The sequence below is a fragment of the Archocentrus centrarchus genome, chromosome 2, assembly GCF_007364275.1.
Source record: "Archocentrus centrarchus isolate MPI-CPG fArcCen1 chromosome 2, fArcCen1, whole genome shotgun sequence".
Classification (NCBI taxonomy): Eukaryota; Metazoa; Chordata; class Actinopteri; order Cichliformes; family Cichlidae; genus Archocentrus; species Archocentrus centrarchus.
Window position 1 is genome coordinate 27,615,344 of NC_044347.1, and position 26,869 is coordinate 27,642,212.

Consider the following 26,869-nt stretch of genomic DNA (forward strand, 5'->3'; position numbering starts at 1 on the left):
GAAAAAAGACACACAACAAAGAAAAAAATTACAGGTCAAAGGCACCACACAAGCAATGTCAGAAAACAATGCCTGAGAACAGCTATATACAGCAGTCCATTAACACAATGTGAAGAAAGTCATGCAGAGAGAAGACTTAGTGTTGAAACTGTAAGGAAATGATACATTTACAGAAGTTGTAAACACATGCAGTCTTACAGGCAGGCCCCCTAAAAAGTACATTTTCATCTTATACATTTCCGTACATTTTTTGTTGTAATTTTTTTTTTTTTTTTTTAGACAAAATGAAGGAGAGGCTGAAAATGAAAATAAGCACTTTTACAAACTGTTTGAACAATAAACCTATTTGCATTATTGCCCAGAGTTAGATGATAGCCTTGATACCACTCGTGCGCGTACATAAATGTAAAGCAAAAGCCAGGAGCGTTCTAGCTTAGCCTATAGGGAAAAAAAACAAATCTTTCATTTGCACTAACAAACACTGAGTCAGCTATTCAGGTTCCAAACTTTTTTTTAATTTTTATTTTTTGCAAGTCAACTTTAGCATCTCATTTAAAGATTAATGAAACTATAAAACATGGACAGAGATTCCAGGTTTGAAAAATGAAGCCAGCGTGGAAGAGCCTGCAGTCCTCGCCCCTCCTGGTCATGTGGTTTTTTTGCATGACATAGCCAGCAGGTTTTCATACTTTTTTTTAGGTTCACAGACAAATCAAACTAGAGACATTATAAGAGAGCACCCAAAGAATCCTGGACAGATACAGTGGCTTGCAAAAGTATTCATACCCCTTGAACTTTTCCATATTTTGTCACATTACAACCACAAACATAAATATATTTCACTGGAATTTAATGTGAAAGACCAACACAAAGTGGTATACAGTTGTGAAGTGGAAAGAAAATTATACATGATTCAGAACATTTTTTACAAATAAAAAACTGAAAAGTGCGGTGTGCTAAAGTATTGAGGCCCCTTTTCTCTGAGTGTAAACAATTTCATTCAGAAGTTCCCTGATGACTGCTAATGACTAAAAAGAGTCCACCTGTGTGTAATCTAATCTCAGTACAAATACAGCTGCTCCGTGACGGCCTCAGAGGTTGGTTAAGAGAATATTGGGGAGTAAACAGCATCATGAAGACCAAAGAACACAGCAGACAGGTCAGGAAGAAGGTTGTGGAGAAATTTAAAGCAGGCTTAGGTTATAAAAAGATTTCCCAAGCTTTGAACATCTCACAGAGCACTGTTCAATCCATTATCCAGAAATGGAAAGAGTACGGCACAACTGTAAACCTACCAAGACAAGGCCGTCCACCTAAACTTACAGGCCGAACCCAAGAGGCCCATGGTGACTCTGGACCAAATGCAGAGATCCACAGCTCAGGTGGGGGAATCTGTCCACAGGACAACTATTAGTTGTGCACTGCACAAATGTGGTCTTTATGGAAGAGTGGCAAGAAGAAAGCCATTGTTAAAAGAAAACCCTAAAAAGTCCCATTTGCAGTTTGCCAGAAGCCATGTTGGGGACACAGCAAACATGTGGAACAAGGTGCTTTGGTCAGATGAGACCAAAATTGAACTTTTTGGCCAAAATGCAAAACACTATGTGTGGCAGAGAATTAACACTGCACATCACTCTGAACACACCATCCCCACTGTCAAATATGGTGGTGGCAGCATCATGCTCTGGGGCTGCTTCTCTTCAGCAGGGACAGGGAAGTTGGTCAGAGTTGACAGGAAGAAGGATGGAGCCAAATACAGGGCAATCTTAGAGGAAAACCTGTTGGAGTCTGCAAAAGACTTGAGACTGGGGAAGAGCTTCACCTTCCAGCAGGACAACGACCCTAAACATAAAGCCAGGACTACAATGGAACGGTTTCAAACCAAACATATTCATGTGTTAGAACGGCCCAGTCAAAGTCCAGACCTAAACCCAATCCAGAATCTGTGGCAAGATCTGAAAACGCTCTCCATCTAATCTGACTGAGCTTGAGCTGTTTTGCAAAGAAGAATGGGCAAAAATTTCAGTCACTAGATGTGCAAAGCTGGTGGAGACATACCCTAAAAGACCTGCAGCTGTAATTGCAGCAAAAGGTGGTTCCACAAAGTACTGACTCAGGGGGGCTCAATACTTTTGCACACCGCACTTTTCAGTTTTTTTATTTGTAAAAAATGTTTTGGATCATGTATAATTTTTGTTCCACTCCACAATTGTAACCACTTTGTGTTGGTCTTTCACATTAAATTCCAGTGAAATATATTTGTTTGTGGTTGTAATGTGACAAAATATGGAAAAGTTCAAGGGATATGAATACTTTTGCAAGCCACTGTATCTATAGGAGAATTCCATTTTGGTAAAGATGGCGGCAAAGATCGTCCCGCCTGTACCTCTGTAGAGCCAAACATGCCAAGCACATGAATCTCTCTACTTGTTGTCATAGTGGAAATGTAGATAACTGTATTCTTCTGCATTGGTGGCGGAGCCAGAAAACACTGATCATGTCAGTAATCTGGATTAAGCCATTAACAATTGATAGAACTGTTCCTTTAAAGCCACAATGGCTTGCCATTTTATGCATGTTCCTCCTCCGGTAAATAATTTTCACAACAGTTCCACTCTGTAGCTCTCGGTCCAAAAAACCAAAATGCCACACTTCTGTTAGAGTCTATAGCAGGTTCTTCTTTTGTGTCTGACAAGAGAGTGGTATCTATCTTCTAACTCTTGGTAACAAAGCAGATACAAATAGAATTCCTTCATATTTTACAATTTAATAGAACATCTGAAACTTGAACCATTAGACATTTTAAAGCATGTGGAAGATGTTATTGGTTAATGTGAGAATTTTAATTTGATTTATTTTATTATTTTTTTCCAGCTTGCCCAAATTCCCTCTGTTCTTACCCTCATGCCCTCAAACCGAGACAGGGCCCTCAGGGGCCGGAGAGCTCGCAGTGTCCTCAGAGATTTGATGGCGCTAAGCTCAGAGTAGCCCAGAGCATTTGCTACCAGGCTCACCAAGGACACCTGAGAGAAGATAATGTCAGACAAGCAGGATGAAGGGTTAGTTTCTGTCTCTACATTATGATGCCATCTTCTCATCAAACACCAGGTTGGAGGTTTTATTTTAATAAGAATGAAGACTGAATATACATACGTCTACAATGAGGAAATCAAGCCAGCACCAGGCGTTGGTGAAGTACTTGACAAAGCCGTATGCCACCCACTTTAACAGCATTTCCAGGATGAAGACGTAAGTGAAGACCTTGTCTGCGTACTCTAGCACTGTTTTGATGGTCCGCCGCTGCTCGATGTAAATGTCCTCAAATGCCTGTGCAGCAGGAAATACTTAATAAAAAACTTCAGGTAGAAACAGTCAAACGTGGCATATGTAATTCATCAAACATCTACACCAAAGATTAAATGTGGAGATTTAAGACTGTGAAATGAAATCAGAATATATAAAGGCAAGCCAGCCGAGTGCAGTGAAGAACAAACTCTGCTCATAAAGGACATGAAGGACCCGAGCAGTTTTTAAACTCTGAAGTACAACACCCACTCACCAGTGCGCCACTGCTGAGCAGGATCATGAATATGATGAAGGATTCAAACCAGTTGTGCTCCACTATGATAAAGCAGGTTTTCCTGAGTGTCCACCAGCTCTTAAACTTGTCTCCCTCTTCACTGATCTGGCAGCACTGGAACCTGCGCACACAGCCTGCAGGCACGGAGAACGCACAATGAGGACGATTTGTTTGGTAGCTCCATGGTGAATCAACACACAAACACAGAATATGTTATTTCCGCCCCATTTGGATGACCTTTTAGATGACATATTGTGGGCCTGCTTTCTGTTATCCAGCTAAGTTACATGAATACCAACTGCATGTCTTAATATGGTAAAGGTGATCTGTTGCCATTTGTATTTACATGAGATTGTGGCTAACATTTTACATGGTAAATGGACCGGTTCTTATGTAACACTTTACTACTCGACCTAAGCACTCAAAGCGCTTTATTCACCCATTCACACACACATTCATACAAGGACTTTTTTCTATCCCTATGTGCTTTCTGTCTAACATTCACACTCTAATGGATGCATCGGGAGCAACTCGGGGTTCCGTATCATACTCAAGGATACTTTGGAATCCAGACCTGAGCAGCCAGGGATCGAACCACCAACCTTCTAATTAGTAGATGACCTGCTCTACCTCCACAGAGTAGGTCATCTACCAATTAAGCCAACAAAATGCCAGGATAAACAACAGCATTTTCACTACCACTGTAAGAACTGAATGAGCACCTAAGTCCTTTGCTGTCTCATAACTTCTTGAATTTTCAATGTGATCAGGGTTCAGCCAGATCAGAGTCACAGATAACTAGATGGTTTATAAAACATAAGTATATATTTTTTTGGGAAAATTGCATAATTCCAAGAAGTTTGGAAGAATAAAGGATTAATTAATGAAGACCAGTTTCAGGTTTAAACTGACTGCAATCAGTCTCACACAGATCGGTGAAGATTTACAAATAACTGCCTTTTAATTTCTAAACACAGATCGCCAACACGTTGCAATCAGTCAGAGTCAGTTTGTGACGATAAGCACATCTTGTCTGTGATGTGTCACTTTTTTAAAGGGGACTCGACTCAGCTGGTTGTTTCCTGGATATATTCCTCTATGACAGCCAGGCTGATGAGCGCCAGTGTCATTTCACAGTCTTTGCAGCAATCGCTGTCCTGCAGCAACTACATCGCTATTTGTGGAGGAATTTCTGTTCCAAATCTATGAGATTCTGGTTGGATTCTGAATGTAGGTTGTGAATGTGTAATCCAGACAGTAACAGATCTGCAGCATATGGCAACAGAAGACTTCAAATAGTGAACACTTAGAATTTAATAGGTGGAAACCAAAGAAGAGATTTGATCTCATCATTCTTGAATCCAACTGAATGTGTTTTAAAAAAAAAAAAAAAAGGAACAAACACAAGATTCATACAACCAGAATATGGCAACACTCTAACACTCTATAAAATGAGCTTAAAAATGGTTATAATGAGTCAGATTTTTTTTGTTTTGCTACATTTGTGTCATTTTATTTTGTATCAACCCTAAAGTGACTAGGATATTTTAGGGATTACAATAACCATATTACATTTAACACAGGAATCCCTTTTTTTTTTCATGCCTCCATTTGTGCTTAACTTACTTATACTGTATGACAGATTTTCTAAAATGTTCTAATGTCATTAATTATTGATTTCAAACGTTTTTATACAAAAACGAGTTAAACAACCAAACAGTTCAACCATGTCACTGTCACTTTGAGCATTCAATATCTCCCTCAAGGCTTCTGGAGTTTGCTACTCTAGGTTTGTTAGCCATGGTTCAATACAAAACATACGATGTATTAATTAGAAAAAGAATATCCATCCATCCACTTATCCAGGGCTGGGTCGTGGGGGTAGCAGCCTAAGCAGAGAAACCCAAACCTCCCTCTCCCCAGCCACATCCTCCAGCTTATCCGGGGGAACACAGAGGTGTCTGCCTTGGAGCCTCCTCCTGGCAGGTCATGCCCTGAACACCTCACCCAAAAAGAATATTGCAATAAAATCTAAATCAAATGTTAATGGCTGGGTTAAGTTGAGCTCACAAGTTGAGCAGGCAACCATACAGTAAGCCACAAGGCTGAATGCAGCGACCTGGGGTTCAATTCCGACCCAAAGTCTCTCTTCCCGCTTTTCTGGCTCTCTTCACTATGCTACCTAATGTAAGTGAAAAAGCCCAAAAATGTTAAAAAGCATACATATGTTACCAGGATCTTAAATTAGCCCACATAACTTTCCAATAACTCATAGAAGACATAGAATTAGCTGAAGGTTAAAATTTCATTGCTCACTTAATGGGAACATTTGGGTGTGTTTTTTTTTTTATTGCATATCTAATATTTAATCATTAGTTATTATTAATCTCTGTCTCTCTTCCACAGTGTGTCTTTTGTCCTGTCTCCCTCCCCTCAGCTCCAACCGGTCACAGCAGATGGCTGCCCCTCCCTGAGCCTGGTTCTGCCAGAGGTTTCTTCCTGTTTAAAGAGTTCTTCCTTCCTGCTGTTGCCAAGTGCTGCTCATAGCGGGTCATTTTGACTGTTGGGTTTTCTCTGTAATTATTATGGGGTCTTTATCTTATAATATAAAGAACCTTGAGGTGATTTTTTGTTGTGATTTGGTGCTATATAGATAAAATTGAACTGAATTAACTGAGGGTCGATATGAAAGTACAGAGTATAACAATCATTACCGGAATATCATCTGATCCAGTGAAAATAATTATTAAGACAGATTTGATGTTTTCATCTAATGCCTACCACAGATTTCAGGTATTTCTACTTGGGGTTTAAACACACACATCTAACATGCAGAAAAACACACTGCAACATTTCTATTTGCTTCAGTTATTGCCTTGGTGAGATGGGCCTGACTTTAATACCATTGTCAATACCACTAATTAATTCGAAGCATATTCATCTGTTTTTCAGTGAGTAAGTTCCAATGAAAAGCAAAAAAATAAATAATCAAAAATAATAAAAATAATGACCAAAACATTAGCGCTGTCTTAAACACAAGATATCCTTAGTCAACACATTTCATTTCTGTGTTGACAAGGAGGTTACTTGCAGATTCACAGTTGCACTGGAGGTGGCTCCACATGGTGTACACATTCGGTTTACACTGGCTTGATCCTGGGAGGAGAGACAAATCCCTTTGGGGCTGCGTCAGGAAGGGCATCCCGCATAAAAATCTGCTATATCAAATATGTGGAGCTACCAACTGTGGCGACCCCTTTATGAATAAAGGAGCAGCTGAAAGTAGCTTTAATTGTACTGGAGGTATGTCAGATAAAATGTCAGGTTACATTACAAAACAAGAGAATCCTACAGACCACTTTTTTATCTGTTCCACTGAGCATTTGTATTCACTGTCACTCAGCTGTGAGTCTAACAGACCTGTGCTAAGCACAAGCAGTTAATGCGATTTACTCCACGTCTTGAAATGTGCTCTGGAAGTCTTTTGTCTCCCCACCTTTCTCGCTCTGGTCCACTTTCCCACTTCCCATCTTCATCCCTGCCTATCACCCTTGCATCCCACTCACCCTCTGTAAAGCAGGCTTCTGGGTCCAGTGACTCCTCTGGTTCCAGCTCCACTGAATCAACCCCGTCTCCAGGGGGGCGGATATCAACTGTGCTCCCCTCCGATGAGCTCAGTGGCTGGGGCTCTGCGTCGAGCTTCTGCATGGAAGGAAGGAGATGAGAGGACAAAGTCACACTACAATATATCAAACTGAGGTTCAGTGGTTATAGGAGCCAACCTTCTGAGCTGGTTATCATTGTGATTCTTCAGTCACATATACCCCAGTGCCACAACTGTATACCTAGAACTAAGCACATAAGACTAGACTACATAAGGTAAGACTAGGCACTGTAATAGCTCACAGAGTTGGGCTCTTTAAAGTCATTGTATCACCATCATCACATGCAGCATCGATCAAATGTACCTACAGGCTTCAGTATTAGTTTTTTCTGATGGCTCAAATCAGATTAAGTGGCATGGGGAGGTTGGCATTATGGAAATGCACTGTGGGTACGTTTGATGTAACCTCAGTTTGAGGAAGAGTGCATGCAGTATTCCAGTGCATTATCAATCCAAGCCTGAAATAGTACCAAGCAGAACATGTGCTCCAGTGTTTTCATGTTCACTGAAAAATGACTCAAAATCAATTTGTGAGTGATCTTTATCCCATTTTCAAAAAAAAATTTAATTAATTAATTAATAAAATTATGTGGAATTCTTTCCCCACCCTCAATCCTAAAACCCACCCCCAGAATCACTGCTGAAAATTTTCTTCAGTGACATGAAAACACCATTTATTTCCATTCCTTGAAAGCAGTGTACAAGCTTCTTCTGTTTGTGTTGAAGTAGACGGAGAACCACATTAGCTTACCAGCAAAAACCAGTACTGTGCACTGTTTATAAGACAGCATGTGGTCTGGGTTGTTTTTTGTTTGTTTTTTTTGGGTTCCCATTTGTGAAACGTGCATACCCAGAAAACATACAGTACTAATATTTTTGTCCTCCTCCTCCTCCTCCTCAGCCTTTTCTCTGCCCTCCTTACCATGAATTATACACCCTGCTTACACTTCTGAAACCTTAAAATGCAGTGATGTGTATTACAATATCATCTGCATATAGTGAGACTTTTTTGGTGACGCAAGGCTTCCTGTCTGTTTTTCTTTGGGCAGAGATGGTGTTATGCAGCCTCATGTTGGTCTGACAGTGCAGCAGCCCTGATTGCCGTGGGACCCAGCTAATACGGCATGGGAATGATGGAAGCATGCTGCTTGCAAGTGTTTTCCAGAAGGGTGCTTTCCTCCCGCTCTATTTCTCACCTTTAGTAAGAGACCCATGTTACCTCTTCTGGATGTCAACTATATGTGAGGCTTTTAGTCTTAACCTAACATATTTTTATCAGTATAATAACTGGTAGATTTTATGGTCAGGTTTTATTAGTTGGATGACGAGATATTTGCAGTGTAACAAAAATGGATAACACAGGAACAGAAATGCCAACAACAGAGGTGGCTAAATAACAATAGGTATGTATCGGTTAATTTCATATTTAAAGAGGTGCAAAAATGAAGCATTCCTCCTCATTTAGTGTGTCCTCATGCATCCATAACTGATTCAGTATAGCCAGCCGTGTGTTACCTGTTTTACCACCCTGCAAAAGTCATCATTTACCATCTTCTTGGAAAGAATTCTGTTAAGAATCTTTCATCATTCCTCTAGTATTCAAGTAACACACAAAACAAGTTTTTCAGGTGTATATGCATGGGCTATGAACCAGACAAATGAATTTTGTCCAGCTACAGCAAAATTCATTCCCCATTCCACCCCCCCCACCCCCCCACCCCCTTTCTCCTCTTCATTCTCCTCCTCCTCTCTTCCTTCATTCTCAAGCTCGGAGTGTTTGATGCCAATCAAGTCCCAAAACCAAGTCAAAACCAAGCAATGAAATCAAAAGCAAACATCATGTTAGATGAGTTCATCTATCAATGGAAAAAGAGGTGGTGTTGCTCATTCCTAATGGTTTGTAACTGCAATACAGCCTGATGCTCAGAGATAAGTTATGAAAGGGGCGGGTGGAGGGTGGGGTGGGGGTTACAGGAGGACTCAGAGGTTACAGCAGTGAGTGTGCTGCTGTATGGGGAAGGGGGAGGGTATAAAGCAAAAAAGGTGGGGTAGGGTAGGGGAACGGAGGGCAGACCAGGCAAAGAACGAAAATGGGCAATCCATTGAAGGTATGACAAAAACGTGTGTTGTTTGTCTGTAAATGGCATAGGCAGTCCTCATGGTTAGTGCTATGGTACAATAAAGAGGTCTTACAATTCTCCTCTCACTGAAAACCTTGAGAGCGCCTGTGACACAGCTGTAATAACAAACGGGGGGTTAAACAAAGTAAGTCACACACACCAAATTCTAGCATACAACCTCAAGTCTGTTTCTACTGCTCAGCCCACAACACACAACAGGGGGACCAGTTATCCTCAGAGAACATGACTTTAGCTTTCCCCGAAAAACATTTCCTAACAGCAATAGGCTGGCACTTGACACTTGTCTCACACAACACATACACCAACACAACACACACTAACTTCTCAGCTGTGTAGCTCCCAATCTTTAAATTGATGTTTACTATAATTTGAGTTTATGACATCAAATATGACACTGCAAGTTTGTTTTGGTTTTTTTTCTGCGCAGTTATCACAGCTCACCAACCCCTAACTAAAGGGTGTAAAGATAAGCAGTGACTGTAGAAAAGCATTGCCTGATCTATACTGTATATGGCATATGGGGTGCCATGGACATAATATAGTGGACATGGACATAAATAGTCTTCTGGGTTGTTTTGAATCACAGATAATTGGCACCACACCCACAGTGGCAGGTTGACATCACCAGGGAGCACAGTCTCAATGCTCTGTCAGCCTGGCAAAGCTTAACAGCAAATCTAGCTGTTGCTCTGCTAGAATAGGCAATGAATTAGAGAAAAAAAATATGAATTAAGGGTGAGGTATTTGATTTTGTTTAAACACCTGAGTCACATCCTGATGTACACTGATAGAGCAACATCTCTATATTTGTAATAAACAGTCTGGTTTATTAAATCTTTCTCCACACAACCACACATACTTCCCCTAAAGAAAATAAGAAATTAAGCAAGTCTACTTGAAATGCTACTGCTGGAAAGTCAACCACTTATGTATAGACACATAAAAACACTGACACACAGTCTTATAAGTATATGGTTAATGTTAAACTGCTCCATGGGTCGAAATGCAAATTTGAGTCATTATTTGTAATGCTATATGTAAATCTACTGCCAAGGTCTGAATAAAAACTCCAGCAGATTCCCTCAGCAGCACAGCATGAAGCATGTACAAATGAGTCAGCAGGTGGGTTATTTTCAAACTGCTTGACTGTCTGAACATTTTCTCAAAAGGCCATCTCTTGACTTATTCATGGGCTGATTGAATAGTGTTGGATGTTAGGTTTTACACATATAAAGGAGTTAATCAAATACAAAAGCTGTGTGACTCAAGAGATTTCTTTTAATCTGACAGACGTCAGTCACTAAGTCTTCCATCTTACCTCTTTGCTGCCCTCCACGTCAGATGAGTCGCTACTGAAATCTTCTGTGTTTAGGTTCTCAAAGTCTGACTCGCCCACAGCGATAGGCACTGTTACTGTCAGGCTGGGGTTATGAATAAATGACATGTAGTCACAGTCCTCAATCGGGTACTTCCCTGTTGTGTCCCCACCTACACCGACCCCAACGACCAGCCCTCCTCCTGGTCGTCCGTTGCCCTCACTCATGTACACCCCACTGGGGTCTTTGGTGATTTCGACTGTGGTGTGATTGGAGATGCAGTTGCCTTTGCCATTACTGTGCAGCTCATCCAGGGGTTTGCTCTCCTCAGCCAGACCGGAGCCTTTCCCGGCCCTGCCAAAGCACAAGCTCTGGAGGAACTGCCGCACTGTGTTTTTGACAAATGCGATGCCCCGCTGGATCCTGCCCACAGCAATCTGCAGGTTGTTCATCTCACTGTCCTCATCAGTTGCCGCCAGGTTGTCAGCACTGAATGAACTCAGGAGCAGAGCCAGGAAAAGATTTAGAACCTGGGAGGAAGAGACACGCCATTACAAAGGAAAGCTTGTAAACATTTATGTTTTAGGGTGTTGATTTTATAAGTATTTCAGATAAATACAACATTTCAGAACAGCTCTAAAGCTATGTACACACCGGAAATGATTTGCAGCGACGTGGCCACTAGAGACCATAGAAAGTGAATGTTTGGTAACTTCAAGTGAATACAGGTGACATAACCGCTGTCCACGTGAAGTGGGCAGGACCCAAGATAAACTTCTTGGGTCTAAACTTCCAGGTGAGCAACTGAAGCGACTATCAGTGAAAGTGAAGAATACCATTGACTGACCTGGTAGTAAATATGTTAAAAGGTCACCTACCGACCTCTGTCTGCAAGTGACCAGCCGTCAGCTTCAAAGCGATGTGCGATGAGCAAATTGCTTCCAGTGTGTACGTAGCTTAATAGGCATCCAAGATTTAAAAGCAAATGCAGAGCCCATACCACCAGGTTTCCAATGACCATGACCATCATGAAGACAATAAGACACATCGTCTGTCCTGCCACCTCCATGCAGTCCCACATGGTCTCTATCCACTCTCCGCACAGCACCCGGAACACGATAAGGAAGGAGTGGAAGAAATCGTGCATGTGCCAGCGGGGCAGCGTGCAGTCATCTGAAATCTTACATACACACTCCTTGTAGCTCTTGCCAAACAGCTGCATGCCCACCACGGCAAAGATGAACACGATGATGGCCAACACCAGAGTCAAATTGCCCAGAGCTCCCACGGAGTTACCGATGATCTTGATGAGCATGTTCAAAGTGGGCCAAGACTTGGCTAGTTTGAAGACTCTCAGCTGTTTGGGGAAGAAAATTAGTGTGTAGACTTATGGATTTAGATGCCTGTCTAGGAATAGGGATTATATCTATAGAAAATATTAATCACATTTAAGACAATTTTGTCAACCTTCAAGCAATTAGTTTAGTGTAGCAAAAAAAAAACAAACAAAAAACCTGTATACAGAGAAAAGCGACACAACTGTACACTGAAACTCTGATGTTAACATGTTACATGCTGGTTACGAAGTCATGAGTCTGGCTACAAAATGCATCATAATCGGAAACCTGCAGACTGTAAATTCAAGAAAGACTTAGTTTCTTGGTCTGAAAAGAGAAGTCATGTGCCCTAAATATGTGTTCTTTCCAATGCCCACCAGAGTTAGACTACTCTTAAAGTCAGATTTTACAGAAGTGAATCCAAAGCCCCTACTTCTCACTTGATTTATTGTTCTAGTGCATATTTTTCCTGACTGAGTTTATTGTTTCAAGTTACAAGTTTCAAGTTTATAGAACATGATATTTATTTTGCACATTTGGTCCCATTTCTGGTAAAATACATGATGTAGTACAATATGCCTTTGCCTATCTCAGGCCCCAGTCACACAGCCCTCAGGACTGAGCAGCAACCATCTGGCATCCACCACGAGGGAAAAATATGTTTTCCCCAACCAGTTGCGAGTGTTTTTGTGGGTGACTGCTGGTAGTCACTGTGAAGCTGACTGCTAAAGCCCCATCCACTTCTGGTTCTGTGTCGCACTGTATACAGTTTCATTATAGCTCAGAGAGTAAAATGGCAAGCGTTTGCAGACAAGTCAGTGTCTCCCATGCAAAACTAAACAACCGTAGCAATCTGCTAGCAGCCAAAGCAATCACAAGATGCAGCACCCTCTTTGTGAACAATTTCACCTGGCAAGAGCCGGCAACCACGCCACAACAATTTCGGGAATACACATTTTTCCTTATTGACTGGAGGTTTCCAGGAAGTTGCCAACCAGTCTCTAGGCCTGTGTGACTGAGGCCTTAGGAGCATGCGGTGTCCTCAGTTTCTCAGTCAGAGCCACCCCTTGTTGGCGACAGTCCTCGGCTCAAGACTAACATGGAAGTCCACAATCCAGTGAGTGGCTATGTCCATGTTTCATATGCAGTATTGACTGAGGCAAGCTTTTTTGTCCTCCTGCTTCTAATTACCGATTCACTTTTGCAACATATTAAAAAGGTATTGATAGATATGTTTTCAATAATATGTTGAACTAATTGGTCATTTTAAATTGCCAGTGGGAGTGGATGTGAGATAGATAAAGCACTCTAAGTGCATAAAATTAAGATGTGTTAATGGGTGAATGTGGTTTGTAATGTAAAGCATTGTGTGGTCCATAAGAGCACTATATAACTGTCAGTCCAGTCCATTACCTCTTTACTGCTGTTAGCAAATGCAATACTTGGTCTATCGCTTTCCAACTCCCAGAAGTAAAAAAAAAAAAAAAGCTATCATCTAAATGCTGTTATTACATCAATACCTCATTATTAAAGATAATATTATTGACAAGGTCTTCTGACATAACCATCAAGTAAAGGTACATCTTTACTTTTTTTTTTTAAGCTAAAGGGGAAACAAATGATGCAATGAGGCTTTCTGAACTCAATGCATCTGTCAGTGATTCTTACCAATCTGAAGGACCTGAGCACAGACAGGCCTTCAACATTAGCCAAGCCAAGCTCCATCAGGCTGAGACTAACGATAATGCCGTCAAAGATGTTCCAACCCTCCTGGAAGTAATAGTAGGGATCCAGAGCAATAATCTTAAAGCACATCTCTGCTGTGAAGATGCCCGTAAACACCTAACAAAGGGGAATAAAAGCAGTTGTAACTAATTCAGCATCATAAAAGATGTATCACAACTACATTAATTCTGGTTTTATCAACTTTAAGTGAAGCACAATCAATACTTGCCAGGTTTCCCACAGAGAGGACATTATCAAATTCTTTTGTCATGGGGTAATGCTCCATGGCCATGAAAAGGGTGTTGAGGACAATGCAAATTGTGATGGCCAGATCCACAAATGGGTCCATGACCACCATGCTGACAATCTCTTTGATTTTCAGCCACGCAGGACAGCAATCCCAGATCAGGCACATGTTAGCAAATCTATACCAGCAGGGAGGGCATTTTTGTCTCGACTCTTCAAGCTCTGGAATGCAATAAAAGATTTTGCATACGTTGTAATGGGTTTGAATGCAGTTTGATTTCTTTCTCTGGATTTTCAAATGTGTCTGGCCTGACCTTCCATGGTGTTGGTGAGGATACTGGCCACACTCATGGCTCTCTGCCGGCCGCCTGGTTCAGTTAAATAATCCATAGATGGCTGATGGAAACCGGACCTCCGTTTCTTAAGCTCAGTATCTGTAGTTGTTCCCTAGAAAAAAAAAAAAATTGAATAAACAAAATGATTCAGAGACCAATATATGATGAATCCTTTACAGAGAGGACGACATCTAGAGAGCCCGAGTCAATCAGATTAACCTGTCGCGCTTGTATGAACAATATTTTTAGAGGCCGTGATTTATTACTTTGTTGTCACTCATTTGCATATTAGACCTGAAGACCAAACATGCCAGACTTATTTTTCTCACTGTTTAGTAAATGTACCAATTCAAACCAACAGTCAACTATTTCTATTAACTACCTACTTAAGTACTGTATGATAGCAAAAGCTCGATCCACTGTGTTACTCTGGAGCCATCAAGTTTCAAGACTCAAATGTCTCAGTGTTGAAACGTAGGTATTTTTAAATGCGGTGGCACAGGGAGAACCAAGAAGGGAATCAAAATATTTAATCAGAAATAATAAATACTCAGTGTAGTGTAACACCTTTCAGGCTGCACCTCTGTGTACTATTACAGATTTATTATGTGAAAGTGGTTCTGCACGAGACTTTAAATATAAATTTATGCAGGAGAATTATTTTGCAAAGAGAAATAAAAAGTGTAAGTTGGAATCCTACTTAAGTGGCTTAACAGTGCAAAAGTTATATAATCAAAACATGTTTAACGTACCTAAAATAAGTGTACATATTTTCTTAATTGTATACAGTATACAGGCATTGTAAGATTAAGATCACTCGAGTCCAGTGCCATAAGGAGACATTACATCAGGTAAAGTATTTTTCTAGACTACAAGTCAAGATATCTCATATCAATTATTTCACAATAGCATAAGAATAATGAAATGGAATAAAGGGAAGGGTATGAACTTGAGGAAGTCAATGGGAAAATAAACCGTGAAACGGTTAAGTCACCTCAGGCAGCAGGAGACCTACAGGAGAGGTTGTTACAGAAGTTCCACCGACCAGTGACACCACACCGTTGCAGTCTACGGCGCAATGCATCTTGCCGTTGGCGGGCAGCATTATGCGTGGTGCCCCGAGGCTGGTCTGGCTAACGGCACTGCAGCGGCGCTCAAGGCGGCGCGGCAAGAACAAGGAGCCGCGGCGACTGTCGCTCTCCTCGAAAGTACTGTGCTCGTCGTCGGCAAAGTCGTTCTCGGAGCCCATGTCGCGTGCTCGGCCACGGAAGCTGAAAAGACTGGCACGGCTGTTCCTCCGAGGTGAGAAGATGGAGCCGCGGATACTGAGAAGAGACTGAGGAACAGAGGGAAAAAAGAAGGGGGTGGGGGGGGTTAGAGATGGGGTTAGATAACTAAGGGAAATTAACCTTTGGTATATGTAGAGGACATAAGGGAGAACACTTGCTAACTGAACCTGACAGCATCAAACTCGTACTTCTTGCTAGCTTGATTTTTACTTTCAATAGTTGATTTCTTAAAGGAATCATTTTGGGAAAGAAGCATACACTGTAAACCCAGATTTTGAGTTCATATTACTTAAAATTGCCTATAATGTGAACATTACTTGTTAATGTTGAGTAGACTGTACTTTTTGATGGTCTATCTTATTGTAATCATGTGTTTGAATTCAAACAACTTAATATCATCAAGTTTTGCACCTGCTAAAAATCTAGTTTATACCAGTTTAAACAGACTGGCTTAATCAGCAGCAGCATGGTGGAATGATGGTTAGCACTGCTGCCTCGCAGGTAGAATGCTATCTAGAAGGTCTGGGTTCAATTCCACCCTGGCCCAGGCCTCTCGCTGTGTGGAGTTTGAAATAGCAGATATTTGGTCCTTTTGTTTGGTTTTTGTTCACAACTCTCTCTCGTATAGTTTTTTATTGTTCCATTTACAAATGTTATATGTAAATGTTAATGTACCAGCATTCAGCAGGGCAGAGTTTTATCATGTTTGTATAGTTACCAAGGAAGAATTCCTTTCACTGAACTGAGGGGCTGAACCCAACCCCGCACCATAATCCCCCTCCACCAAACTTTAGACTTGGCACAATGCAGTCAGACAAATACTGTTCTCCTGGTGACTGCCAAATCCAGACTTTTCCATCGGACCAATGGAGGAGCGTGATTTGAGTCAATTTCTTTAAAAATCTTACCTAATGTGGGGCTTTGTCCCACTTACAAGGGATTAACTTTGGGAGTTTATCTGGATCCAGGATTCTTTGACATTGCAAGAAAGATTGTTCATATCACATCACATCTTAATAAATGCATATTTATTTGAATAAATATTGGGAAACATTGTCTTGATAAACATACAAATGTCAGGATACTCAGTGTCAAAGTGCTTTTGTTTTGTGTATGGACAAAGTTACAAGAATTGGGAGGCGTGCTACCAGCTGAAACAAAACCACAGCAAATATTGTGCAAGCACTTTCAGTGCCCTGTAAAGCCAACATGAGCAAAAGGTTTCCTTATACAGACATGAAAGCCTGCCAAGAGTTCAGTGGAACCTTGTCCAAAATGTATCTTTCTCTTGGCACGAAAACGACAAATATAATTTTCCAGACTACTTTTACAAATATATAATTAATTTATTTTATTTTATTTATTTATTTTTTTTTATCTGGTATCATTCATCATCTCAATGAATCTGCTCTGTCAGAGAGATATTTACCTGGTTGGGTGAGGAGCATCTCTTCTCATAAGAAAGCCTGTTGGCATCAATGGAGAAGCGGAAGCTGGACCTCTTGATGCTGTCCTCAGACTCAGACTTGTGGAACTTGTCACGGCACCCCCTCTCCTCCTCCTCCTCCCTCTGCTTCCTCTTCTTCCGCCTGTTGCGTCGCTCTTTGGCGCTTTTCGAGCTGAGCTTAGACGTCCCCGAGGAGGACTCAGAGGTGGGGCCTCCTCTCCCGCTGTATTCTCCGCTCTCTGTGGCTGCTGCCGCGGCAACCTGCCAGCCAATCAGAACACAAACACAGTTGTCATAGCAACCCAGTGACTGTCTCAGAGGCTCTGGCAGACTGGAGCGGAGGAGAGCGAGCCTGCCAGCTGAGAGCAGCCGCGAAAACATTAACAGCCAAACAAATCTCAGATACCTTCAAAAAATGGACTTCTGAAGGTTTCCAGGCAAACCAAAATATTTTTGAATTATTGCATTTATAATATTTATCAAGAAAAAAGAAACTGTGTGGATACAGTCTTTTTGCTTTATAAAACAAGCAGGAAAAACAGTGTCTGATTCATTGGACAGACGTGGTGCTTTTTTCTTTTTTTCCAAAATCATCTAGGATCTTCAAAAACCTATTTTAAATAAAGCTTGGGATGTGAATAACAATTAAAATATGTAATCACATATACAAGAATTTAACAGTCTGTCATGGCAACAACATCAACAAAATGTTCCAGATGCCACAGAAGGACAGATCAAAGGTGGAAAAGTAGCACAAAAAAAAAAAGAAAAAAGGAGGCTAGACAAGTGATATGACAAGGATGCAGTAAGGGGTATATCACATGGTATGCAGCCCTTTAAACTTCTTATAATATTCTCCAAATACTGCAAATAAGCTCCTAATGTTTTGAGACCAATGGCAACATCAGCTTAAAAAAATCTATATATTGGCCAGTATTTGATGTTAGAGTTATACTGTTAAGGAAAAAATGACTGGATAATTATTTATGTAGTTCACAAACTGGTTAGCAACTTCCTGTGAAGACAACGCTTGACTCTACACCACTGTCTGCTTAGCTGTGATGAATCTAATATTTCTAATATTTTCCAATCAACCATGACAGTAAATCTCCTTGTTGCCTGGGCAACCCTGGGTGTATGCCAAAGAGTTATCATCCCATCAAACTTCCCATCACATAAAAAAAAACCCAACAAAAACAACAAACAAAAAACAATGCTCCCAAAACTTCTATCTCCTCAGTAGTTTCAAACAGCCCTTTGTTATCTGATTTCACAAAGACTGCCCATGTGAATCAAATGTCAAATGAAATGTCTCAGATAATCACTCTAATTAAACAGCTATACAGAGGAACTGGTTGCGTGTATCTCAATTCTAAGTGAGCAAAAAAAGATGAATGCCTTGCCTGTGCCTCCTCCTGCTGTCTCTTCAGCTGCTCCAGCATAGCCTGGAACTCTTCCTCCTTCTGCTGGGCCTCCTCAATGGTGGCCTGGTTCTGCTCGTCATAAGCCATGGCCACCACAGCAAGGATTAAGTTGACCAGGTAGAAGGATCCCAGGAAGATCACGAGCACAAAGAAGATCATGTAGGGCTTCCCTGCCGCACGCAAAGTCTGCCAAATCCAAGACAACGGGCAAATTTAAGGACATTATATGCTTACAATGTCACAGTAAAAAGAAAGCAAATAATAAGCACATTATGTACCCCGTAGCGGTCAGAAATAAGTCACACCAGTCTTGCAAAGGCCTACCCACCTGCTGATAGAGGTTTTCCCAGTAGTCTTGGGTCATGAGCCGAAACAGGGAGAGGAAGGCCCAGCTGAAGGTGTCAAAGCTGGTGTAGCCGTAGTCTGGATTGCGACCTGCTTTAATACACGTAAAGCCCTCTGGGCAGAGCCTTTGAGGAAACAACACTTTGGATTAGATGCAATATGTATAGTATTTTAAAAGAGAAACAATAAGACTAAGTTTGTAGGATCAGAACCCTGAAATTCAGTTATTGTTGTCACAATGCAAAGTATCAATGTACACTACAGTAGAACAAAATATACCATACCTCTGTCCATTCACTTATAGGGTGTTAAACTGATAGATAAGGACACATTACTTTCATAACATTGCTGTATATTTTAGAGTGTCACAATTTATGAAAAAGCTTAAATAATGATTCTTTGGAATATATATATATAAAACCTTAAAATATAAAACTAGAAATTCATTAGTTGATTTTTAACTAATAGAATCAGTATTAACCTAAATGGATAAACATATTTGATCCTCTTCACTCAATGCTATGCTGTACATGAGCCTTTACTGTCATAAAACAAAGTCAGTAATCAATTATGAAACTACCTGCTGAATCTGACTTGTTACCTGGAACAAAGTGTGAAAGAGACATTGAAATAATCACATCAAATCAAAGAGGAATTTGCCATCAGCAAATAGAAACATTTGGCTCAAACCCTCTGAGAAACTTCAGCCTTAGAGTCAGTTACTCAGCAGGTCACAGACTGAAGAAAGAGCTAATGGGAGCAGAAAGTTCTGCCAATGTTCTACCAACAATGAGTAACTTTATGAACACAGACGAATGCAGTTCATTTTGGTAGTGACTAAAGCAAACTACTAAGATTAAGGAAAATTTGCAAGCAGGCAGTCCTGATATACATGCAAATAATCTACCAACACAGGTACAGCATATTACTTCAAATCCGAAAAATATGATATAATAATTGCATGATATATTTTACATGTTCCACCAAGGAAACAGCAGGGCAGCTCAGACCAGAGAGAGGCAGTAGAGTAATCAAGTATTCTGCAAGTACTCTGTGATAGAAATGGAGGTTTTAGTGGAGATTGTGTATCAGAATACCATAGTGCTAATACACATACACTTGCTAATTGTGGTGATAGCAATCAGTTCCAATAGTGAACCACTGAAATTCTCAGCTTGGCATGATGATACTTCAGCCCGACGCAGAACCGGGCGATCAACCGCTGGCTAGAACTTTGATATAGAATAGAATATCATGCCCCCATGTTTCCTGGCTGAAGACACCTCTATTCTCACCTTTAAGGCAGATGACATGTGATGACATGTGCACATCCCTGTCTGCTCATATACATCCCGCCATCACAGTCATACCTCTGGTCTTACATTCTTCACTTCACTAAGAACACTAGCAGTAGCTAGCTAACCCTAGTCAGGCTAAGTAGTTACTGCTAGTTATACACACACACACACACACACACACACACACACACACACACACACACACACACACACACACACACACACACACACACACACACACACACACACACACACACACACACAAATTGTATAAACACACTCCACAGAGTAGCCACTGAACTGGAGTCAGATCACTATCACCCTACTGCATGGTAGACCCAACAGAAAGGACAGAATGAGCCACCATAAGGCCTGTCACGATAGAACCAAACAAAAGTGTGTGGTCATGAGCTGCAGCACAAATATCACTCACAGGAACCCTTTTTAAAACAGCCCATGAGATTGCCATTCCCCTGGTGAAATGTGCTCTCACAACCTGAGGCAAAGAGAGACCCTTGGTGCCGTATGCCATGGAGATGGCCTCCACAATCCAGTGGGAGAGCCTCTGTTTAGACAGAGCTCCAAGTCTGGCTGAATTAGCAAAGCAGACAAACAACTGGTCATATAAACAGACATTCTGAGTGCAGTCAATATAGGTATGTAGCACATGCACCTGACACAGAGAATGTGAGGAGGCCGAAATGCATTTGGGCATAATGCAACCCTGAGGCCATCAGAAGAGTACTGTGCAAGAAGGATGCACAGACAAAGCATGAAGGTCACAGGAACCCTTTTTAAAAGGTTTCTTGCTTCTTGCATTGCAGAAGCCAATGCAAGAAGCAAGAAGATGCAGTCAGATATGAATTAAACTTCATATCTACTGACTCAATGGGTTTAAAAAGGGGCCACAAACAGCCTTAGCACTAAAGTCAAGTCCCATGAGGGAATGCTGGACCTAACCACAGGCCTCAGCCAGTGAACCTAGGGAATATTCACTGGCTTAGACTAGCTAAGACGACTGATAGCTCATGCAATGGTCAGTGCCCACCTGAGCCTCATAAATCTTGTCCCAGCTGAGAGTGTGAGTATCTGCAGTGCTTGGAAAGAAGAGTTCAAGGGTCACCTACACCGTTATTGTGGGATGGGGCCAGGGACAGCTCCATAGGAGGTGGGCTGACTAAGCCAGCTTCCTCTGCACCATGCAGTTCTAAATACTGTCCATAGCTGGTAGACAGTGGTTTGCTCCTCAAAGCGGTTAGCTTGAAGACAAAAATTGGGGAACATGGCAGGTGGTTTGTGATTGTTCTGGGTTCTGGGGGAAGGAAAATTCCCACAAACTGTGAGAGTTTCTGCGCAGAGGAGAGGGATACTCCACCTGCGGCTTCACTTAACTTTGGCAAGCCAGCGGAGCACACTGGACCAACAACTGCTTCTGGTGAGATATAATGGTGCCAAGATCTGAGATGTAACTGTACATGGTCCTGAAGCATGTCTAAATCAAGTCCAGTTAACTTAGCATTACAAATGTGTTGCTGTTCTAGTCCTAAGAACCTTGGAATTTAAGACTGACGCCTCTCCTAATGTCACACCTGTAAAATTTTTAGTTCAAAATATTGAGAAATGAACTGAAATTATCACGAGAATTTCAATGAGAATGTCAATAAATAGTAGTATTGACATTATGTCAAACAATGTCCATCCATGCTAACCAACTATAGTCCTGACCAGTCACTTCTCATAACACTCCACATCTACAGAGGTTATAGAGTGACTGCAGTGTCCGCTATGTCAACTTGCTGCACGTACCAGACATTCAGCCCATCATCTGATGCCATTAAGCGGAATGGGGCAATTAGTGTGAAGGGAAGTGGAAAACACTGCATTGAGTTAATAATGCCAAAAACAATCCCTCACCAGTCTAGCCTGCTTCATGTCTGCTTCCTGAACAACAAATTGGACTACATTTGTCTAGAGAGACCACACAGCTCGACGACTGCAGTGTGTGTGATTTCACAAAACAAAGACATTCCCAAAAGTGTGCCAGGAAAACATGCGCTACAACATTAACCAGCATCCTGAAACTCCTGATACAAGGCAGGATGGATCCACACTTTCATGTTATTTATGCCAAATTATGACCCTACCATCTGAATGTTATAGCAAAAAAAAAAAAAAAAAAAAAAAAAGATCAGATGTTCTCTGGATACCTCTGTTATAACAAGTGATATTCTACTATTGCATATCAATATTAAAATTAATAGTTTGAGTTTTGTGCTGTTACTTGGTATCTCTCTTCTCTTTCCCCCGACCCACCAAAACTGATATGGTGGAAGGCTGCCTCTCCCCAAGCCTGGTTCTGAAGGTCTCTTCCTCCTCACTGTCATCAAATACGTGCTCACAGAGAACTCCAACAATACTATGATCCCCTAAGGGCCTTTACTTACAATATAAGGCACCTTGAGATGATCATTGTTGTCTACTGGCAATATATTATAAAACAGAACTGAAAAGTTCATATTTCCATGCTGTGTGACTACTTATAATTGCTAATTTTTTGCCATATAAGGGCACTTTTTAAAAAGGTTTTTATATATATATAAATACCCCACAGCAATACATGCAAAAAAGGAAGGTGTTAAATGTTTACAAAAACCACATCACACAAAATGCATCTATAGTTAACCAGCAGTTGAGATTCCTGCAATGCCTCAGCGCAGTTGCGAGTGTCAACACTAGTTGTGTATGCTGAGATTTGTGGTGTGATCTAATTGTCCATATAAATAAAACATGTCGAGCCTTACCCAGCACCACTGCCATTTCCACAGAGCAGAGCATCCCTACGGCCAGGGAGGTAATAGTAGTTACCTAGAGGGTAGAGGAAACAGAGGGACTGTCAGTCGCAGCCACATCACAGGGTTGAAGAGGTGGATATGAACAAACAGAAGTGAGTGATGGTGGGAAAAGAAGAACAATATGCAGCCTGTGGGTTTTTCTTCAGTTTTAGTGTGTGGCATACAGTGTCTGAAGATAAGGTGATGATTTGTTGTTACACCCATGATATGAGAAGATGTCATTTAACTGTGTAATAAATACATCACATCAGTTATCTTTGACAGCAATTATGGTCTCTGATCACGTTTACATTTAACAGGGTAGCTGTGGCTCAGGAGGTAGTGTAGGTCATCTACTAATTGGAAGGTTGGTGGTTCCATCCCTGGCTGCCCCAGTCTGCATGCCAAAGTATCCTTGGGCAAGATACTAAACCCCGAGTTGCTCCCATTATGTTAATCAGAGTGTGAATGTTAGATAGAGACCACTGTTATGAATGTGTATGTGTGTATAAAGTGCTTTGAGTGCTCAAGTAGAAAAGAGCTGCATAAGAATCAGTCCATTTACCATTTCCAGGCCCCATAAGATCTTTGCAAAGTTACTCAGATCTGTCTGTCTCTATGTTCTTTTTCTCTGGCTTCTTATCAGGTTGTTGTGTAGCCGGTGCACGTCTTGTTGATACCCAGTGAGTCACCCTTTTGTAACACTTCAGGCTGCTCATGCCACACAGATGGGCCATGGGAGAATGATGAGAGGTAGAGAGGGGGTGAAAGTGGAAGGTTTTATTGTTGTGGCGATTATCCGGCACATTTGCCACATTCCCCCACCAGCTCTTGTTACAGAGCGCAGCCCCTGCTCCCAGCCATTGCTGTCAGTCTCTATCATGGCAACAAGCTAGTGCGCCTGACCTCCCCCCACCACTTGACCACTACCACCACCCTGACCTCTGTCTGCATATAATGTAGCCAGTATCTGGAGTAGAAGAGTTGACTGCATTTAAACGCTATGAGCGCCTGGCAGACATGAAACAACACTTTCACACCACTTCACTTGGCTTACTATCATCGTTGATGTAGTCTACCCAGTTGAAGGAGTTTGCCGTGATGTTCTCCACAAACGTGATGTTCTCCACAAACGTGATGTTCTCCATGAACGTGCTGTTGCTTTCTTGTGTGTTGTTCAAATGAGTCGTATTACTGGAAATTGGTATGCGCACGCACTTCTGCCTCAGATTGCCCATGAAGAGCTGGAGGCCGATGAGGGCAAAGACGCTGAGGCAGAACACGGTGAGGATCATCACGTCTGACAGCTTTTTTACCGACTGGATCAGTGCGCCAACAATGGTCTTCAACCCTAAATGGGAGAGAGGGCATGGGGAGGTGGGGGGTGGGAGTGGGACATTGCAGAATGATTAGTGCCTGCTAATTGCAGCCACAAGCTTGTAAAGAGAAGAAGCTACTAATAAGCGCTTACAGTAGAAAGCAGCCAGTAGGATCTGGAATGGCGGTTCCTGTATGAACTGCTTGTGGTCATACAGGAACCAAGCTGACACAGATCACTACTGATCATGGATAAATCCCTAGAGAAAGTTATGTATTTCATGCCCATCACAGTGCTATGGTTTTTGGGTCTCTGGGAAAATGTGCTGTTGTTTCTTAGATATTTTCACACATCTTACTTACTTGAAATATATTTTCTAGTTGGACCGTCACTGAAACAGATCAAGTGAGCTCTTTTTTTTGTGCAGTCACAAAAAGACCAGTGCATAGTACTGGGTCATGTGCACGGGATCAGTGAAAATGTGCTCCATACAGACTGAGAGGGTTCAGTGAAGCGCAGTATAAATTGGAGGGTGACTGTACTGGTTACCCTCTGAGACAGTCACAGAACTGGTCTCATAAATTTCTCATATAGCTGGTTTATAAAGCACAAAGAAAATGGGTCGCCAAATACAGAGACGAGTGCACCCCAGCCTTTTTATGTTTTAGAAATGCAGCTTTGTTTATGAGCTTCAGAGGTGCATTATATAAAGAATTCAGACTTCTTTTTTTTTTTAAATGTAACATGTCTTCTGCATGTGACTTAATACTCATTTTGAACATTTTTGTCTAACGTTTTGTTTGCGCTGGATGGAATCTGGCAGTGTTATTTAGTTTCTTGCTGAGAATTATATTACAGACACCGTAAGAGTTTAGCAATGTTATAAAGTCATTGCAAGCCACAGTGGATCGACAAACTCAGGAGGACATCAAGCTTGATGTATACAGACCATATAAGCTCATTTAACCTCCCACCTTTCTATTTCTGTTTTGTTTTTTTCCCACAAAAGCTGATCTGTACACAACTTCATGCTGCGTTCCTATTCACTGGTTAGTGGACATCATAGCGGTCGCATGATCATACAACATTTTAAACAAGGTCAGCATTTTGTCACCACAGACTGTCTTTGGTTGCAACACAGTCATGATTATTTCTCGTCACCTTATAAACAGGCCAAAAGGTTTAGAGCTGATTGCAGGTATGTTTTTGATATTTAGACATATCCAGGTCAGCTAGCTGACCCAGCAAAAACTGCATGATGAATCAAACCATGTATTTATCCTTGACCCAGATTCGAGAGTGGTATCGATCTCCTCATGAAACTCTCAGCAAGAAAATGAGATCATAACTACAAAACAGATCAGATATTTACATGCCTGTTCTTTTAACCACCACATTTTCACAAATACACCTCTTCTATTTTTTGTGCTTTATCAAAAAAATGCATTCCAGCATCTTGAAAATACCACGTGCCAGCACTGCTTGCACTGCAACAAAAGAATGAGCCCAGCATGTTTAATTTGGGTCTAAATGTAGCTATGACAGCTAGAATAAGTAATAGGCAGTGAAATTAGATGATTATCCAAATAGTGGATGGGTCACATGAACCGATCAACCACAACATTAGAACCATATGTCTAAGCCTGTGTAGGTCCTCGTTATGCCACTAAAACAGCTCTAAAACAGACTCATCGAGGCATGACATTAAACCTCCAGGGGTGTTCTGTGTTGTAATAAAGTGGTATACTTTACTACAACATGCCAGAGCCAGAAGTGTGTGCTCTGTGGATCAGGCTGGCTCCAGCACATTTAACAGATGCTTGAAGTATTAGGATTGGGTAGTCAAGTCAACCCCTCGTGCTCCACAATGCATTTGTTTTTTAGGAATTGCAGGACACACTGAGCCTCATTTACTGCCTGCGATCCGTTATCTTCATATAGCCACACCTCCATTTGCCTATATAAGGAAACATGTTTACACCTGGAGGTGAAGTGGTGAGAGTGGTAACAATGTTGTAAAAAAACAAAAAAGAAGCCTGTACTGCTAAGGCAAAAACGGGTGTGCTGAATGTCATTTCCCTGAGAAACTCAATGTGGTTAAAATAAAATTTTAAAAATTTGGAATCAAAGTTGAAAAAAAAAAAAAGACTAACAGACTATAAGAAAAAGCAGGAAACAGGTGGAGGACAAGGAGCACGTGTTTGTAAAGTAACAACAAATTCAGGGACAAAAATATTGAGAAATCACTGATTTGTGCAGGAAACATTCACATGCACAATTTAGGCACAGATTTGGGCGTACACACCGTTAGTAAATGAGGGCCATTGTCCTGCTTGGGGAGACTGCTGCTGTCACAGTGCCATGGTACTTGGTGACAAATGTTTTGCAATATTCCTAATTAATGTCATGGTTTTCACCTGTCACTGGTTTCAATGTTGTTGCTGATTGGTGTATGATCTTTGTGTTCATTTGTGCTGCGAGTCAAGCTAGTGTTTAGAATGCCGTTACCCAACCACCACTCACCATATCACAGTTTCTCCATAAAACAGACAACACTGAACAAGACATGCGCA

The 26,869-nt window shown here is 41.3% G+C and overlaps 1 protein-coding gene across 1 annotated transcript in view; it reads right to left on the reverse strand.

The window, feature by feature from the left end:
• Positions 1–26,869, reverse strand: part of LOC115797540 (sodium channel protein type 2 subunit alpha-like) — a 44,951-nt gene that overhangs the window by 8,451 nt on the left and 9,631 nt on the right. The window contains exons 7-21 of the mRNA XM_030754135.1: positions 24,036–24,329; positions 22,949–23,012; positions 18,833–18,974; positions 18,484–18,690; positions 17,063–17,341; positions 15,339–15,680; positions 14,324–14,456; positions 13,993–14,231; positions 13,707–13,880; positions 11,702–12,058; positions 10,704–11,231; positions 7,147–7,282; positions 3,560–3,714; positions 3,154–3,327; positions 2,901–3,023 (exon numbers count right to left, since the gene is read on the reverse strand). Coding sequence (XP_030609995.1) covers positions 2,901–3,023; positions 3,154–3,327; positions 3,560–3,714; positions 7,147–7,282; positions 10,704–11,231; positions 11,702–12,058; positions 13,707–13,880; positions 13,993–14,231; positions 14,324–14,456; positions 15,339–15,680; positions 17,063–17,341; positions 18,484–18,690; positions 18,833–18,974; positions 22,949–23,012; positions 24,036–24,329 — 3,347 coding nt within the window. The remainder of the gene's footprint in view (positions 1–2,900; positions 3,024–3,153; positions 3,328–3,559; positions 3,715–7,146; positions 7,283–10,703; positions 11,232–11,701; positions 12,059–13,706; positions 13,881–13,992; positions 14,232–14,323; positions 14,457–15,338; positions 15,681–17,062; positions 17,342–18,483; positions 18,691–18,832; positions 18,975–22,948; positions 23,013–24,035; positions 24,330–26,869) is intronic.